This window comes from Nerophis ophidion, linkage group LG24 (assembly GCF_033978795.1).
Source record: "Nerophis ophidion isolate RoL-2023_Sa linkage group LG24, RoL_Noph_v1.0, whole genome shotgun sequence".
Classification (NCBI taxonomy): domain Eukaryota; kingdom Metazoa; phylum Chordata; class Actinopteri; order Syngnathiformes; family Syngnathidae; genus Nerophis; species Nerophis ophidion.
The window spans coordinates 39,631,724-39,649,692 of record NC_084634.1 but is presented as its reverse complement, the minus strand read 5'-3'; the positions used below and the strand labels follow the sequence as shown (position 1 = coordinate 39,649,692).

At 42.4% G+C, this 17,969-nt stretch overlaps 1 protein-coding gene across 3 annotated transcripts in view; it reads left to right on the top strand.

Annotated features, from left to right (window-relative positions):
• Positions 1–17,969, top strand: part of sdsl (serine dehydratase-like) — a 29,977-nt gene that overhangs the window by 10,055 nt on the left and 1,953 nt on the right. For all 3 annotated transcript variants that reach the window (XM_061886335.1, XM_061886334.1, XM_061886333.1), the window contains exons 2-8: positions 102–258; positions 333–369; positions 4,063–4,202; positions 4,322–4,410; positions 11,184–11,417; positions 11,500–11,630; positions 16,489–16,575. In XM_061886335.1, coding sequence (XP_061742319.1) covers positions 112–258; positions 333–369; positions 4,063–4,202; positions 4,322–4,410; positions 11,184–11,417; positions 11,500–11,630; positions 16,489–16,575 — 865 coding nt within the window. In that variant the 5' untranslated portion in view covers positions 102–111. The remainder of the gene's footprint in view (positions 1–101; positions 259–332; positions 370–4,062; positions 4,203–4,321; positions 4,411–11,183; positions 11,418–11,499; positions 11,631–16,488; positions 16,576–17,969) is intronic.

Sequence of the window (17,969 nt, the reverse complement as noted above, 5' to 3'; positions counted from 1 at the left end):
AACTTGTATCCTTTTCACGGTTTAAACGGATCCAACAGCCTAAAACCACGCAGGCGCAGGGTATTTTCCTTGGAGAAAGACAGATGTCGTCTGCTTTTCAGCTGCAGCACCATGGATGAACATTTGCACGTGAACACGCCTCTCCTGGAGAGTGTCGCCATGTCCAAACGTGTGGGGACTGCTGTGTACTTGAAAATGGAGAACTCCCAGCCGTCTGGTTCCTTTAAGATCCGTGGTATCGGGCACCTGTGCCAGCAGGTAAAAAGAAGTATTGAAGCATGTGGAGATGCCCTACACGGAGACTAATTCTATGTCAACTCTCTCCTCTGCAGCTCGCGTCAACGTCCAAAGGAATCGTCTGCTCTTCAGGTTTCAGTATCGCAGCTCCAGCCTGGTCACCAACACGTCTATCACATCTTAGTACAGGGGTCACCAACACGTCTATCACATCTTAGTACAGGGGTCACCGACACGTCTATCACATCTTAGTACAGGGGTCACCGACACGTCTATCACATCTTAGTACAGGGGTCACCAACACGTCTATCACATCTTAGTACAGGGGTCACCGACACGTCTATCACATCTTAGTACAGGGGTCACCAACACGTCTATCACATCTTAGTACAGGGGTCACCAACACGTCTATCACATCTTAGTACAGGGGTCACCAACACGTCTATCACATCTTAGTACAGGGGTCACCAACACGTCTATCACATCTTAGTACAGGGGTCACCAACACGTCTATCACATCTTAGTACAGGGGTCACCGACACGTCTATCACATCTTAGTACAGGGGTCACCGACACGTCTATCACATCTTAGTACAGGGGTCACCGACACGTCTATCACATCTTAGTACAGGGGTCACCAACACGTCTATCACATCTTAGTACAGGGGTCACCAACACGTCTATCACATCTTAGTACAGGGGTCACCAACACGTCTATCACATCTTAGTACAGGGGTCACCAACACGTCTATCACATCTTAGTACAGGGGTCACCAACACGTCTATCACATCTTAGTACAGAGGTCACCGACACGTCTATCACATCTTAGTACAGGGGTCACCAACACGTCTATCACATCTTAGTACAGGGGTCACCAACACGTCTATCACATCTTAGTACAGGGGTCACCAACACGTCTATCACATCTTAGTACAGGGGTCACCAACACGTCTATCACATCTTAGTACAGGGGTCACCAACACGTCTATCACATCTTAGTACAGGGGTCACCAACACGTCTATCACATCTTAGTACAGGGGTCACCGACACGTCTATCACATCTTAGTACAGGGGTCACCAACACGTCTAGCACATCTTAGTACAGGGGTCACCGACACGTCTATCACATCTTAGTACAGGGGTCACCGACACGTCTATCACATCTTAGTACAGGGGTCACCGACACGTCTATCACATCTTAGTACAGGGGTCACCGACACGTCTATCACATCTTAGTACAGGGGTCACAAACACGTCTATCACATCTTAGTACAGGGGTCACCAACACGTCTATCACATCTTAGTACAGGGGTCACAAACACGTCTATCACATCTTAGTACAGGGGTCACCAACACGTCTATCACATCTTAGTACAGGGGTCACAAACACGTCTATCACATCTTAGTACAGGGGTCACCGACACGTCTATCACATCTTAGTACAGGGGTCACCGACACGTCTATCACATCTTAGTACAGGGGTCACCGACACGTCTATCACATCTTAGTACAGGGGTCACCAACACGTCTATCACATCTTAGTACAGGGGTCACCAACACGTCTATCACATCTTAGTACAGGGGTCACCGACACGTCTATCACATCTTAGTACAGGGGTCACCAACACGTCTATCACATCTTAGTACAGGGGTCACCAACACGTCTATCACATCTTAGTACAGGGGTCACCGACACGTCTATCACATCTTAGTACAGGGGTCACCAACACGTCTATCACATCTTAGTACAGGGGTCACCAACACGTCTATCACATCTTAGTACAGGGGTCACCAACACGTCTATCACATCTTAGTACAGGGGTCACCGACACGTCTATCACATCTTAGTACAGGGGTCACCAACACGTCTATCACATCTTAGTACAGGGGTCACCAACACGTCTATCACATCTTAGTACAGGGGTCACCGACACGTCTATCACATCTTAGTACAGGGGTCACCGACACGTCTATCACATCTTAGTACAGGGGTCACCGACACGTCTATCACATCTTAGTACAGGGGTCACCAACACGTCTATCACATCTTAGTACAGGGGTCACCAACACGTCTATCACATCTTAGTACAGGGGTCACCGACACGTCTATCACATCTTAGTACAGGGGTCACCAACACGTCTATCACATCTTAGTACAGGGGTCACCAACACGTCTATCACATCTTAGTACAGGGGTCACCGACACGTCTATCACATCTTAGTACAGGGGTCACCAACACGTCTATCACATCTTAGTACAGGGGTCACCGACACGTCTATCACATCTTAGTACAGGGGTCACCAACACGTCTATCACATCTTAGTACAGGGGTCACCAACACGTCTATCACATCTTAGTACAGGGGTCACCGACACGTCTATCACATCTTAGTACAGGGGTCACCAACACGTCTATCACATCTTAGTACAGGGGTCACCAACACGTCTATCACATCTTAGTACAGGGGTCACCGACACGTCTATCACATCTTAGTACAGGGGTCACCAACACGTCTATCACATCTTAGTACAGGGGTCACCGACACGTCTATCACATCTTAGTACAGGGGTCACCGACACGGTCTGGTCCCCCGTAAGGACCAGATGAGTCGCCCGCTGGCCTGTTCTAAAAATAGCTCAAATAGCAGCACTTACCAGTGAGCTGCCTCTATTTTTTTAATTGTATTTATTTACTAGCAAGCTGGTCTCGCTTTGCTCGACATTTTTAATTCTAAGAGAGACAAAACTCAAATAGAATTAGAAAATCCAAGAAAATATTTTAAAGACTTGGTCTTCACTTGTTTAAATAAATCCATTTATTTTTTTACTTTGCTTCCTATAACTTTCGGAAATACAATTTTAGAGAAAAAATACCTTTTTACCTTTTAAATTCCTTCCTCTTCTTTCCTGACAATTTAAATCAATGTTCAAGTAAATTTATTTTTTTATTGTAAAGAATTATAAATAAATTATAATTTAATTCTTCATTTTAGCTTTTGTTTTTCGACGAAGAATATTTGTGAAATATTTCTTATTATGATTAAAATTCCCCAAAAAATATTCTGTCAAATCTACAAAATCTATAGAATCAAATTTAAATCTTATTTCAAAGTCTTTTAAATTTCTTTTAAAATTTTTGTTCTGGAAAATCTAGAAGAAATAATGATTTGTCTTTGTTAGAAATATAGCTTGGTCCAATTTGTTATATATTCTAACAAAGTGCAGATTGGATTTTAACTTATTTAAAACATGTCATCAAAATTCTAAAATTAATCTTAATCAGGAAAAATGACTAATGATGTTCCATAAATTATTTTTTTAATTTTTTCAAAAATATTAAAATTAGCTAGTTTTTCTCTTCTTCTTTCTTTTTACAGAGTCGAAATTGAAGATAAACTATGTTTCAAAATGTAATTTAAATTTTTTCAGTGTTTTCTCCTCTTTTAAACCGTTCAATGAAGTGTTTTTTTCATCATTTATTCTTTACATAAAACCTTCCGTAGAAAGAAAAAAAATGTACGACGGAATGACGGACAGAAATACCCTTTTTTAAAAATATATTTATCTGTTTCTATATATATTTATTGTGAGAAATCATTAAGATGATCAGTTTTTCCACAAAGATAAATATCATTAATTATTAATAATAACATAGAGTTAAAGGTAAATTGAGCAAATTGGCTATTTCTGGCAATTTATTGAAGTGTGTATCAAACTGGTAGCCCTTTGCATTAATCAGTACCCAAGAAGTAGCTCTTGCTTTCAAAAAGGTTGGTGACCCCTGCCTTAGTAGGACTGCAATGTGACAGAAGTCTTCTTCCAGGTGGTAATGCTGGGATGGCAGCAGCCTACGCAGCCAGAAAAATGTGTGTGCCGGCCACCATCGTAATTCCCTCATCGACCCCGCACCTTGTTGTCCAGAGACTACGCGATCAAGGTGCTACTGTGAAGATAGTTGGCAAGGTAGGGCATGGTCTCGCTGCTGCATGTGTTAGTTTGAACGTGCATTTCTGTATACAGTAGGTTGTTGTAAGATAGAACATGGTGTTGGGAGTAAGCCATAAGAACCTCCCTGTGCGCAGATCTGGGACGACGCCAACGCCGAGGCACTTCGACTTGCTCAAACAGAGGGACTTACCTACGTTTCTCCTTTTGACCATCCCTTGATATGGTAGGTGCATTCATAGCATGTCCAGCCTCGCAGACCAGGTGTAGAGTTTGCATGTTCTCACCATACTTGGGTGGGTTTCTCAGGGTAGTCAGGCTTTGTTCCATATCCCCAAAACATTCATGTTACGTTCATTATTTTTCTGGATCGCACAAAATGCAGGTATGTGATTTTTCTGTCTATAGTCGGGAATCCCTCTTTTTTTATCTCTACAAAACAATATTTTCCGTTTTTCTTTATTTTTGTACAGAGTAGGCTAACCCATGTGGTTCCTGTGGTTGTGAACACAAGTTGTAATTACTGCAGTGACCAAAACAGACTGTAATGTGTAAGTAATGTCAATAACTAGATCAGGGTCGGCCAACCTCGTCTCACAAGAAGTAGTTTCTCTTAAAATATCCTTCTTGAAAATGCCCTTGCAAACATATATCTGCCACCTAATCAACGTCTATCCATCCATTTCCTACCGCTTATTCCCTTTTGCGTCTCGGGGGGTGCTGGTGCCTATCTCAGCTACAATCGGATGGAAGGAGTTGTACACCCTGGAACTAGATGAACCATCTGTGGCTGTGAAGTGAAGACTCGTAAGGTTGTAGGTCACGGGTCGGGAACCTTTTTGGCTGAGAGAACCAAAAAGCCAAATACTTTAAAATATATTTCCGTAAGAGCCATATAATTTTTTTTTTAACACTGAACACAACTAAACACGTACATTTTTAAGTAAGACCAACATTTCTAGAGTATAACAGGTCTCTTATTCTTTGTAATAACATTGTTATTCTGAAGCTAACTGTGGAGGGGGCGTGGCCTGCGGGCCTGCAGCGACAGGTGCGTAGATGGCCCAGCTGGGCCTTGTTATCTAATCACCTGTCACTCTGTAATAAGCAGCAGCCAGGAGGAGAGACTGGGTTTGAGCTGGAAATACTATTGCTGGAAAGCAACTGAGAGACTTATTGAAAAATAAAACAATATTGTAACCCTGAAACAGGCTCTCATGTCGGTGCTTGGGGGTCTGAAGAACCCCCAGGAGGGCAAGCCCCACACTAACCAATAATAAACAAATAACTTCTTACCAGTAACGCAATTTCTTGAACAGGTGCGGTAGAAAACGGATGGATGGATTAAAAATGCATGAGAATGTTTTATAATTTTAACATTATTTTTAACACTGTGATTACAAGTGGAATTATTCATTATTTATCGTGTTAAGTAACGTCAGGTCAGATTTATCAGAGAGCCAGATGCAGTCATCAAAAGAGCCACATCTGGCTCTAGAGCCATAGGTTCCCTACCCCTGTTGTAATTGCTGTATAGAGTCGGCTAACCCATGTGGTCCCTGTGGATGTGAACACAGGTTGTAATTACTGTAGTGACTAAATACCATAGTGACTGAAACGGACTAAGTAGTAATGTGTAAATAAGTAGATGAACCATCTGTGGCTGTGAAGTGAACACTAGTAAGGGTGTAAATACTGTGTAGAGTAGACTAACCCATGTGGTTCCTGTGGATGTGAACACAGGTTGTAATTACTGTAGTGACTAAATACCATAGTGACTGAAACGGACTAAGTAGTAATGTGTAAATAAGTAGATGAACCATCTGTGGCTGTGAAGTGAACACTAGTAAGGGTGTAAATACTGTGTAGAGTAGACTAACCCATGTGGTTCCTGTGGATGTGAACACAAGTTGTAATTACTGGAGTGACTAAATAACATAGTGACTGAAACGGACTAAGTAGTAATGTGTAAATAAGTAGATGAACCATCTGTGGCTGTGAAGTGAACACTAGTAAGGGTGTAAATACTGTGTAGAGTAGACTAACCCATGTGGTTCCTGTGGATGTGAACACAAGTTGTAATTACTGGAGTGACTAAATAACATAGTGACTGAAACAGACTAGGTAATGTGTAAATAATGTCAATAACTGAATGAACCAACTGTGGCTGTAAGTTGAACACTAGTAAGCTTTTAAATACTAAATACAGTAAGTTAACCTATGTGGTTCCTGTGGATGTGAAAACAAGTTGTAATTACTGTAGTGTGTAAATAACAGTGATTGAAACAGACAAAGTAATGTGTAAATAATGTCAATAAGTAGATGAACCATCTCTGGCTGTGAAGTGAACACTAGTAAGGTTGTAAATACTGTATAGAGTAGGCTAACCCATGTGGTTCCCGTGGATGTGAACATACTTACTGTAGTGACTAAATAACATAGTGACTGAAACAGATAAAGTAATGTGTTAATAATGTCAATAACTGGATGAACCATCTGAAAAGAAACAAATGTGCTATCTTGTTCTTTCTTTACGTTTAGTTCTGCTCACTAGCACTACTAATATCAATCAATCAATATTTTTTTATAGAACCCTAAATCACAAGTGTCTCAAAGGGCTGCACAAGCCACAACGATATCCGCGTTTCAGCAGCCACATAAGGGCAAGGAAAAACTCACAACCCAGTGGTATGTCAATGAGAATGACTCTGAGAAACCTTGGAGAGGACTGCAGATGTGGGTGACTCCCCCCCCCTGGGGTAAACCGGATACAATGGACGTCGAGTGGGTCTAGCATAATATTGTGAGAGTCCAGTCCATAGTGGATCTAACATAATAGTGAGAGTCCAGTCCATAGTGGATCTAACATAATAGTGAGAGTCCAGTCCGTAGTGGATCTAAAATAATACTGAGAGTCCAGTCCGTAGTGAATCTAAAATAATAGTGAGAGAGTCCAGTCCATAGTGGATCTAACATAATAGTGAGAGTCCAGTCCATAGTGGATCTAACATAATAGTGAGAGTCCAGTCCATAGTGGATCTAACATAATAGTGAGAGTCCAGTCCATAGTGGATCTAACATAATAGTGAGAGTCCAGTCCATAGTGGATCCAAAATAGTAGTGAGAGTCCAGTCCATTGTTGATCCAACATAATAGCGTGAGAGTGCAGTCCATAGTGGATCTAACATAATAGTGTGAAAGTCCAGTTGATAGTGGATCTAACATAATAGTGTGAGAGTACAGTCCGTAGTGGATCTAACATAATAGTGAGAGTCCAGTCCATAGTGGATCCAAAATAGTAGTGAGAGTCCAGTCCATTGTTGATCCAACATAATAGCGTGAGAGTGCAGTCCATAGTGGATCTAACATAATAGTGTGAAAGTCCAGTTCATAGTGGATCTAACATAATAGTGAGAGTCCAGTCCATAGTGGATCTAACATAATAGTGAGAGTCCAGTCCATAGTGGATCCAAAATAGTAGTGAGAGTCCAGTCCATTGTTGATCCAACATAATAGTGTGAGAGTCCAGTCCATAGTGGATCTAACATAATAGTGTGAGAGTGCAGTCCATAGTGGATCTAACATAATAGTGTGAGAGTCCAGTCCATAGTGGATCTAACATAATAGTGTGAGAGTCCAGTCCATAGTGGATCTAACATAATAGTGTGAGAGTCCAGTCAATAGTGGATCTAACATAATAGTGAGAGTCCAGTCCATAGTGGATCTAACATAATAGTGTGAGAGTCCAGTCCATAGTGGATCTAACATAATAGTGAGAGTCCAGTCCATAGTGGATCTAACATAGTAGTGAGAGTCCAGTCCATAGTGGATCTAACATAATAGTGAGAGTCCAGTCCATAGTGGATCCAAAATAGTAGTGAGAGTCCAGTCCATTGTTGATCCAACATAATAGTGAGAGTCCAGTCCATAGTGGATCTAACATAATAGTGTGAGAGGGCAGTCCATAGTGGATCTAACATAGTAGTGAGAGTCCAGTCCATAGTGGATCTAACATAATAGTGAGAGTCCAGTCCATAGTGGATCCAAAATAGTAGTGAGAGTCCAGTCCATTGTTGATCCAACATAATAGTGAGAGTCCAGTCCATAGTGGATCTAACATAATAGTGTGAGAGTCCAGTCCATAGTGGATCTAACATAATAGTGTGAGAGTGCAGTCCATAGTGGATCTAACATAATAGTGTGAGAGTCCAGTCCATAGTGGATCTAACATAATAGTGTGAGAGTCCAGTCCATAGTGGATCCAAAATAGTAGTGAGAGTCCAGTCCATTGTTGATCCAACATAATAGTGAGAGTCCAGTCCATAGTGGATCTAACATAATAGTGAGAGTCCAGTCCATAGTGGATCTAACATAATAGTGTGAGAGTCCAGTCCATAGTGGATCTAACATAATAGTGTGAGAGTCCAGTCCATAGTGGATCAAACATAATAGTGAGAGAGTCCAGTCCATAGTGGATCTAACATAATAGTGAGAGTCCAGTCCATAGTGGATCCAAAATAGTAGTGAGAGTCCAGTCCATTGTTGATCCAACATAATAGTGAGAGTCCAGTCCATAGTGGATCTAACATAATAGTGTGAGAGTGCAGTCCATAGTGGATCTAACATAATAGTGTGAGAGTCCAGTCCATAGTGGATCTAACATAATAGTGAGAGTCCAGTCCATAGTGGATCTAACATAATAGTGAGAGTCCAGTCCATAGTGGATCTAACATAATAGTGTGAGAGTCCAGTCCATAGTGGACCTAACATAATAGTGTGAGAGTCCAGTCCATAGTGGATCTAACATAATAGTGTGAGAGTCCAGTCCATAGTGGATCTAACATAATAGTGAGAGTCCAGTCCATAGTGGATCTAACATAATAGTGTGAGAGTCCAGTACATAGTGGACCTAACATAATAGTGTGAGAGTCCAGTCCATAGTGGATCTAACATAATAGTGTGAGAGTCCAGTCCATAGTGGATCAAACATAATAGTGTGAGAGTCCAGTCCATAGTGGATCTATCATAATAGTGAGGGAGTCCAGTCAATAGTGGATCTATCATAATAGTGAGGGAGTCCAGTCAATAGTGGATCTAACATAATAGTGAGGGAGTCCAGTCCATAGTGGGGCCAGCAGGAGACCATCCCGTGTGGAGACAGGTCAGCAGCGCAGAAATGTCCCCAACTCTGGACTGCCAACACTTCATCCATGGCAACCGGACCTGGCCCTCTCCCGTCCACAAGGGAAAGGGGGGTAGAGCGGAAAAGAAAAGAAACGGCAGATCAACTTGTCTAAGAAGGGGTCTATTTAAAGGCTAGAACAGTGGTCCCCAACCACCGGGCTGCAGCCCGGTACCGGGCCGTGGCCCGATTGGTACCGGGCCGCAGAATCATTTTTTATTAATTTTTCTTTTAAAAAAACAATTTTTTAAAATGTTTTTATTTTTATTTTTTTATTTTCTTTATTAAATCAACATAAAAAACACAATATACACTTACAATTAGTACAAGAACCACACAAACCTCCCCTTTTCATGACAAAAATGTCCTTTTGTCATGACAAAGAAAAAGAAAAGAAAAAAGGTATATACAGAATAGGCGTACCGGTAATATGATCCAACTTTCTTGTTCTTCTAAAAAGTCTATCAGCCGCATTTTGTACCAACTGTAGTCTTTTAATACTCGACATAGGGATAGTAGAGAAACACAGAAAGTTTCTCAAACAGATTGAATGTTCAAACAAACATTTTCCAAAGTGATCACTGCAGACACAAGCACGGTCCGATCGTATTCCACAAGATGATAAAAGTGATTTTTTTCGACTCACTTTATGAGCCACTTCTATCAGGACCCTATGAAAGTTATTTCCGATCTCTCCATTAGAACTTCTGGAACAGCCAAGAACAGAAAACCAATAGGACATACTCTACGCCAGACTTGGGCAAATTAAGGCCCGGGGGCCACATGCGGCCCATTAAGCTTTTCAAACTGGCCCGCCGGACATTCCCAAATATTTTTTTAGATCTTTAAGATCAAAAGTGTAGCTGCCATTATGATGTGTAGTGATGTTTTCAAATGACCGTAAGTCTTGAACTACAGTATACAAATTATTTCAATGGTTGGAATCTGCACTTGTGCATGATGTACTAGTTACTATGGTGATCTAATTAGTTACTATGGTAATCTAATTAGTATGATGATCTGCGTCAAAGCAGGGATTTTTTTTAGTAAGTGAGTAAGTAGGTAAATGTTATTTATAAAGCGCTTTTCAGGTAAACAACAGGGGCAACATCATAAAAAGGATACAAAATAGATTAAAAATTCTAGTTAAAAGGTGCATTAACTAAAAGCTTTACTAAAAAGAGAAGTTTTACATCTGAAAGTTTCAACACAGTCAGGATCACAGAGGGACTGGTGCAATTTGTTCCAGAGTCTGGGACCTATAGCCTGGAATGCCAGATCGACACAGGTTTTAAAACTAGTTTTTGGTAACTTTAGAATACCCAATGTTGTCAATTTTTCAGTGTTTTAGCTTTCATAGATAATATTGTAAATGCCACATTCTTTACATTCTGGGTGTCTCATTCAGTTAAAAAAAAAAACACTCCATTCCGTTTTTTAAGGCGGTCCGTCATAACGTTTTTAGCATTCAATCAGACATTATTGTGAGGTTTTGTATTAGTGTTCCTAAAAATCAGATATACCGGCCCCCATACACATTTTGTTTTCAAATTTTGGCCCCCGAGTCAAAATAATTGCCCAGGCCTGCTCTACACTCACTCTGACTGTTTTGATACCACGTTCAAGTTGCTTGACCATCGTGTCAATTAAGTCACAAAGAAGAAAAGTGGAGGTGATGTCATATGCAACTCTGCTATTTATACAGGAGGTTTTAGATTTGTATTTGTTGCTCATGTTGCACCGTGTAACCGTGGCTACTAAGGACCAATGAAGTATCCTGATCTTCGCTCTTCCCCCCATAAACATGTGACGACCAGGCAGGGCCACTCCAGCGTGATCACAGAGGCCGCAAGCAGTCTGGGTCCTGGTGTCAAGCCCGGAGCGGTGCTCCTCTCTGTGGGTGGAGGTGGGCTCCTCTGCGGCGTGGTCCAGGGCCTGAAGAATGTCGGCTGGGCGGACGTTCCCATCATCGCCGTGGAGACAGCGGGGGCCGACTGTCTGAATGCGTCCGTCAAGGCAGGAAGGAGAGTCACCCTGGATGACATCACCAGGTTACATCGCCTTGATATCACAACATGTGTCGTTTGGCAAGACTCTGAGATGGCATGTTTCTCTTCCCTTAACACTCTGCAGCGAGGCCAAATGTCTGGGGGCCAAGACCGTTTGCCAGCAAGCGTTTGAATACAGTCGAAGCAAGGAGGTGACGGTCATTTCTGAAGTGGTGACTGACCGCCAGGCCCTTCATGCTTTAGAGACATTCCTGGGTGAGTTCTTCTTCTCACTCTTCATTTGTTCTGTTGACAACAAATCTTAGTGTCCAGTACAGTCGTGCTCAAAAGTAATAATGAGTTTTTAATCATTTCTACAAACCCTGTTTCCATATGAGTTGGGAAATTATGTTGTCATGTAAATATAAACAGAATACAATGATTTGCAAATCCTTTTCAAGCCATATTCAGTTGAATATGCTACAAAGACAACATATTTGATGTTCAAACTCATAAACTTAATTTTTGTTAAACCTTGGCGAGAATGAGGACTGAAGGGGGACAATTGACACAGGCTTTATTTAAGTTTTCTTTGAAATCTCTTTGAACAGAGTGATTAAAGCAGAGCGGCTATGGAATCTATGATAAAGAAATGGGCAAAACGCAATAAACAGAAAATCACTCTATTGGGAAGAAAAAGGCAATAGCAAAATTACACACAAATCTAACAAAAGAACAACAATCTTTGATTAGCTAAAATAAGGTAAATCACTCACGCAGAGGAGACAAGAACTTTTTAACAGAAAGTGCGCTATAAAAAAGCTGAGAAAACTACAAACTAAAGCGCTCCAAGAGGAGGGGGAAAAAAAGAAGGCAAAGCACTGAAATTAGACACAAAATTCTTGACTAAAAAACTTTAACAAACAAAATCACTCTTTCTCAGAGTTAATCAATCAATCAATCAATCAATGTTTATTTATATAGCCCCAAATCACAAATGTCTCAAAGGACTGCACAAATCATTACGACTACAACATCCTCGGAAGAACCCACAAAAGGGCAAGGAAAACTCACACCCAGTGGGCAGGGAGAATTCACATCCAGTGGGACGCCAGTGACAATGCTGACTATGAGAAACCTTGGAGAGGACCTCAGATGTGGGCAACCCCCCGCCCTCTAGGGGACCGAAAGCAATGGATGTCGAGCGGGTCTAACATGATACTGTGAAAGTTCAATCCATAGTGGCTCCAACACAGCCGCCAGAGTTCAGTTCAAAGCAGATCCAAGACAGCAGCGAGAGTCCCGTCCACAGGAAACCATCTCAAGCGGAGGCGGATCAGCAGCGTAGAGATGTCCCCAATCGATACAGGCGAGCGGTCCATCCTGGGTCTCGACTCTGGACAGCCAGTACTTCATCCATGGTTATCGGACCGGACCCCCTCCACAAGGGAGGGGGGGGGCATAGGAGAAAGAAAAGAAGCGGCAGATCAACTGGTCTAAAAAGGAGGTCTATTTAAAGGCTAGAGTATACAGATGAGTTTTAAGGTGAGACTTAAATGTTTCTACTGAGGTAGCATCTCGAACTGTTACCGGGAGGGCATTCCAGAGTACTGGAGCCCGAACGGAAAACGCTCTATAGCCCGCAGACTTTTTTTGGGCTCTAGGAATCACTAATAAGCCGGAGTCTTTTGAACGCAGATTTCTTGCCGGGACATATGGCAGAGGAAACAAAGAAATCAATAAATAAGGCAAGGCAATACTTAGCAAAACTTGGTTCAAGGCTGTGGACAAGGCTGGAGGCACGTAGCGAGACGAGAGGAAGACCAGACATTTATACACAAGAGGGAGGGTGACACAGGTGGGCACAATCAGGCAATCAGGAGAGACATCAGACCAGTGAAACAGGAGGAAGGGCAAGTGACCTGAAACGAGAGGGAGAGTTAACCTTTCAAAATAAAACAGGAAATGACAAGACAGCATGAAACCAAACAAAACCCAGACAATACTTCACCTAAGTGTGACAATTTTTTTTTGCAAATGATAATTAACTTAGAATTTCATGGCTGCAACATGTGCCAAAATAGTTGGGAAAGGGCATGTTCACCACTGTGTTACATCAACTTTTCTTTTAACAACACTCAATAAGTGAAGTGAATTATATTTATATAGCGCTTTTCTCTAGTGACTCAAAGCGCTTTACACAGTGAAACCCAATATCTAAGTTAGATTTAAAGCAGTGTGGGTGGCACTGGGAGCAGGTGGGTAAAGTGTCTTGCTCAAGGACACAACGGCAGTGACTAGGATGGCGGAAGCGGGAATCGAACCTGCAACCCTCAAGTTGCTGGCACGGCCACTCTACCAACCGAGCTTTACCGTTTGGGAACTGAGGAAATTAATTGTTGAAGCTTTGAAAGTGGAATTCTTTCCCATTCTTGTTTTATGTTGAGCAGGGGTGTCAAACTCCAATACAGAGTGGGCCAAAATGTAAAACTGAACAAAGCCGTGGGCTGAGGTTGAACAAATAAACCTTTTAATAGGGACCCAAACAAGTTTTGCATTGAATATTGAACAAGCAAGGCTTATATAACTTTATAGTGACATGCAAAATAGAGTTTCAAATAATAATAATAATAATTAAAAAACATCAATGGCATATCAAATAAAATTTAAATAATAATTGAATGCCTCTTTACGGCGGCGGAGTTAGGTGGACGGGGTTTGGTGATAGCGAGGGGTGTGTATTGTAGCGTCCCGGAGAAGTTAGTGCTGCAAGGGGTTCTGGTTATTTGTTCTGTTGTGTTTATGTTGTTTTACAGTGCGGATGTTCTCCCGAAATGTGTTTGTCATTCTTGTTTGGTGTGGGTTCACAGTGTGGCGCATATTTGTAACAGTGTTAATGTTGTTTATACGGCCACCCTCAGTGTGAGCTGTATGGCTGTTGACCAAATATGCCTTGCATTCACTTGTGTGTGTGTATAAGCCGCATATATTATGTGACTGAGCCGGCACGCTGTTTGTATGGAGGAAAAGCGGATGTGGCAACAGGTTGTAGAGAACGCCAAAGGCAGTGCCTTTGAGGCTCACCCCCAATATTGTTGCCCGGGATGAAATTTGGGAGGGGCACTGAACTTCGGGAGTCTCCCGGGAAAATCGGGAGGGTTGGCAAGTAAGAGTATTAGCGGTGAATGCGGTGGTATAGCAGCGGGCCAGCTCTAATGTTCATTTGATATTGTCTCAAGGGCCAAGTGAAATTACACGGCGAGCCAGAGTTTGACACCCATGATGTAGAGCTTCAGTCGTTCAACAGTCCGGGGTCTCCGCTGTCGTATTTTACGCTTCATAATGCGCCACACATTTTCCATGGGAGACAGGTCTGGACTGCAGGTGGGCCAGGAACGTACCAGCACTCTTTTTTTACGAAGCCACGCTGTTGTAACACGTTCTGAATGTTGCTTGGCATTGTCTTGCTGAAATAAGCAGGGGCATCTATGAAAAAGATGGGAGCATATGTTGTTCCAAAACCTGTGTGTGCCTTTCAGCATTAATAATGCCTTCACAGATGTGTAAGTTACCCATGCCTTGGGCACTGATGCACCCCCATACCATCACACATGCTGGCTTTTGAACTTTGCGTCGATCACAGTCTGGATGGTTCGATTCCCCTTTGGTCCGAATATTTCCAAAAACAATTTGAAATGTGGACTCGTCAGACCACAGAACACTTTTCCACTTTGCATCAGTCCATTTAGATGATCTCGGGCCCAGAGAAGCCGGCGGCGTTTCTGGATGTTGTTGATAAATGGCTTTTGCTTTGCATAGTAGAGTTTTAACTTGCCCTTACAGATGTAGTGACCAACTGTATTTAGTGACAGTGGTTTTATGAAGTGTTCCTGAGCCCATGTGGTGATATCCTTTAGAGATTGATTTCGTTTTTTGATACAGTGCCATCTGAGGGATCGAAGGTCACGGTCATTCAATGTTGGTTTCCGGCCATGCCGCTTACGTGGAGTGATTTTTCCAGATTCTTATCTTTGTTCATGTGGTGTCAGGTGAAACAAAAACTGCGTTGTTTGGCCACAATACCCAGCAATATGTTTGGAGGAGAAAAGGTGTGGCCTTTAATCCCAGGATCACCATGCCTACCGTCAAGGTGGTGGTAGTATTATGCTCTGGGCCTGTTTTGCTGCCAGTGGTACTGCTGCTTTACAGAGAGTAAATTGGACAATGAAAAAGGAGGATTAGCTCCAAATTCTTCAGGACAAGCTAAAACCATCAGCCCGGAGGTTGGGTCTTGGGCGCAGTTGGGTGTTCCAACAGGACAATGACCCCAAACACACCTCAAAAGTGGTACAAAAATGGCTAAATCAGGCTAGAATGAAGGTTTTGGAATGGCCTTCCCAAAGTCCTGACTTAAAGGCGTGGACAATGCTGAAGAAACAAGTCCATGTTAGAAAAGCAACACATTTAGATGAACTGCAGCAATTTTGTGGTGAAAAATGTAAGCAGAAGCTTGTGGATGGCTACCAAAAGCACCTTATTGCAGTGAAACTTGCCAAGGGACATGTAAGCAAATATGAACATTGCTGTATGTATACTTTTGACCCTCATATTTTCAGTAGAGCCATAAAAAATTCATAAAAGAAGCAAACTTCATGAATGTTTTTCGTGAGCAACAAGTATGTGCTCCAATCACTACATCACAAAAAAATAACAGTTGTAGAAAGTATTGGAAACTCAAGACAATACTACCACCACCATGCTTGACGGTAGGAATGGTGTTCCTGGGATTAAAGGCCTCGCCTTTCCTCCTCCAAACATATTGCTGGGTATTGTGGCCAAACAGCTGCATTTTTGTTTCACCTGACATCACATGGACAAAGATAAGATCTTCTGGAGGAAATTTCTGTGGTGAGATGAAACAAAAATGTAGCTTTTATTAGAGCCATAATACATTTCTAAAAGAAGGAAACTTCATGAATGTTTTTTGTGAGCAACAAGTATGTGCTCCAATCACTACATCACAAAAAATAAGAGTTGTAGAAATGATTGGAGACTCCAGACATCCATGACTTGATGTTCTTTACACGTGTACGTACACTTTTGAGCAGGACTGTGTGTGTCCTCTGTCTGCTAGATGAAGAGCGTGTCCTGGTGGAGATGGCATGTGGGGCAGCACTGGCAGCGGTCTACAGTGGGCTGGTGCACAGGCTACAGGCGGAAGGTACATTTAATAAGTCTGTCACTTTCACCTGGCAAAAACAATAATCACCATTATTTTTGATTGACATTTAAATCACTATTGACAACATGATTATTCCTTAATTTGAAAACTTGAGTATATAATGTACCACCGAAACCCAATATACCATATTTTCCTTAAAATCCTTTTTTTCCCTCAAAACTCGACAGTGCGCCTAATGTACGGAATTATTCTGGTTTTGCTTACCGACCTCAAAGCAATTTTAGGGCTTCACGGTGGCAGAGGCGTTAGTGCGTCTGCCTCACAATACGAAGGTCCTGCAGTCCTGGGTTCAAATCCAGGCTCGGGATCTTTTTGCATGTTTGCAGTTTGCATGTTCTCCCCGTGAATGCGTGGGTTCCCTCCGGGTACTCCGGCTTCCTCCCACTTCCAAAGACATGCACCTGGGGATAGGTTGATTGGCAACACTAAATTGGCCCTAGTGTGTGAATGTGAGTGTGAATGTTGTCTGTCTATCTGTGTTGGCCCTGCGATGAGGTGGCGACTTGTCCAGGGTGTACTCCGCCTTCCGCCCGATTGTAGCTGAGATAGGCGCCAGCGCCCCCCGCGACCCCAAAAGGGAACAAGCGGTAGAAAATGGATGGATGGATGTAATGATAAGTGTGACCAGTAGATGGCAGTCACACATAAGAGATATGTGTAGACTGCAATATGACTCAAGTAAACAATGCCAACATTCAATGAAAATATAGAACATTACACACGGCGCTCAAAAATCTATCAAAATGTTTTGATAGGAAGATACACTATATTGCCAAAAGTATTTGGCCACCTGCCTTGACTCACATATGAACATGAAGTGCCATCCCATTCCTGACCCATAGGGTTCAATATGACCTTTTGCAGCTATTACAGCTTCAACTCTTCTGGGAAGGCTGTCCACAAGGTTGCAGAGTGTGTTTATAGCAATTTTCCAACATTATTTCCAAAAGTGCATTAGTGAGGTCACACAAGAAGGCCTGGCTCTCAGTCTCCGTTCTAATTCTCGCCAAAGGTGTTCAGGTCAGGACTCTGCGCAGGCCAGTCAAGTTCATCCCCACCAGACTCTGTCATCCATGTCTTTGTGAACCTTGGTTTGTGCAGTCATATTGGAAGAGGAAGGGACCTGCTCCAAACTGTTCCCACAAGGTTGGGAGCATGGAATTGTTCAAAATGTTTTGGTATTCTGGAGCATTCAAAGTTTCTTTCACTGCAACTAAGGGGCCAAGCCCAACTCCTGGAAAAACAACCCCACATCATAATTCCTCCTCCACTGAATTTCACACTCTGCTCAATTCAGTCTGAAATGTAGCGTTGTCCTGGCAAGCTCCAAACCCAGACTGGTCCATCAGATTGCCAGATGAAAAAGCGTGACT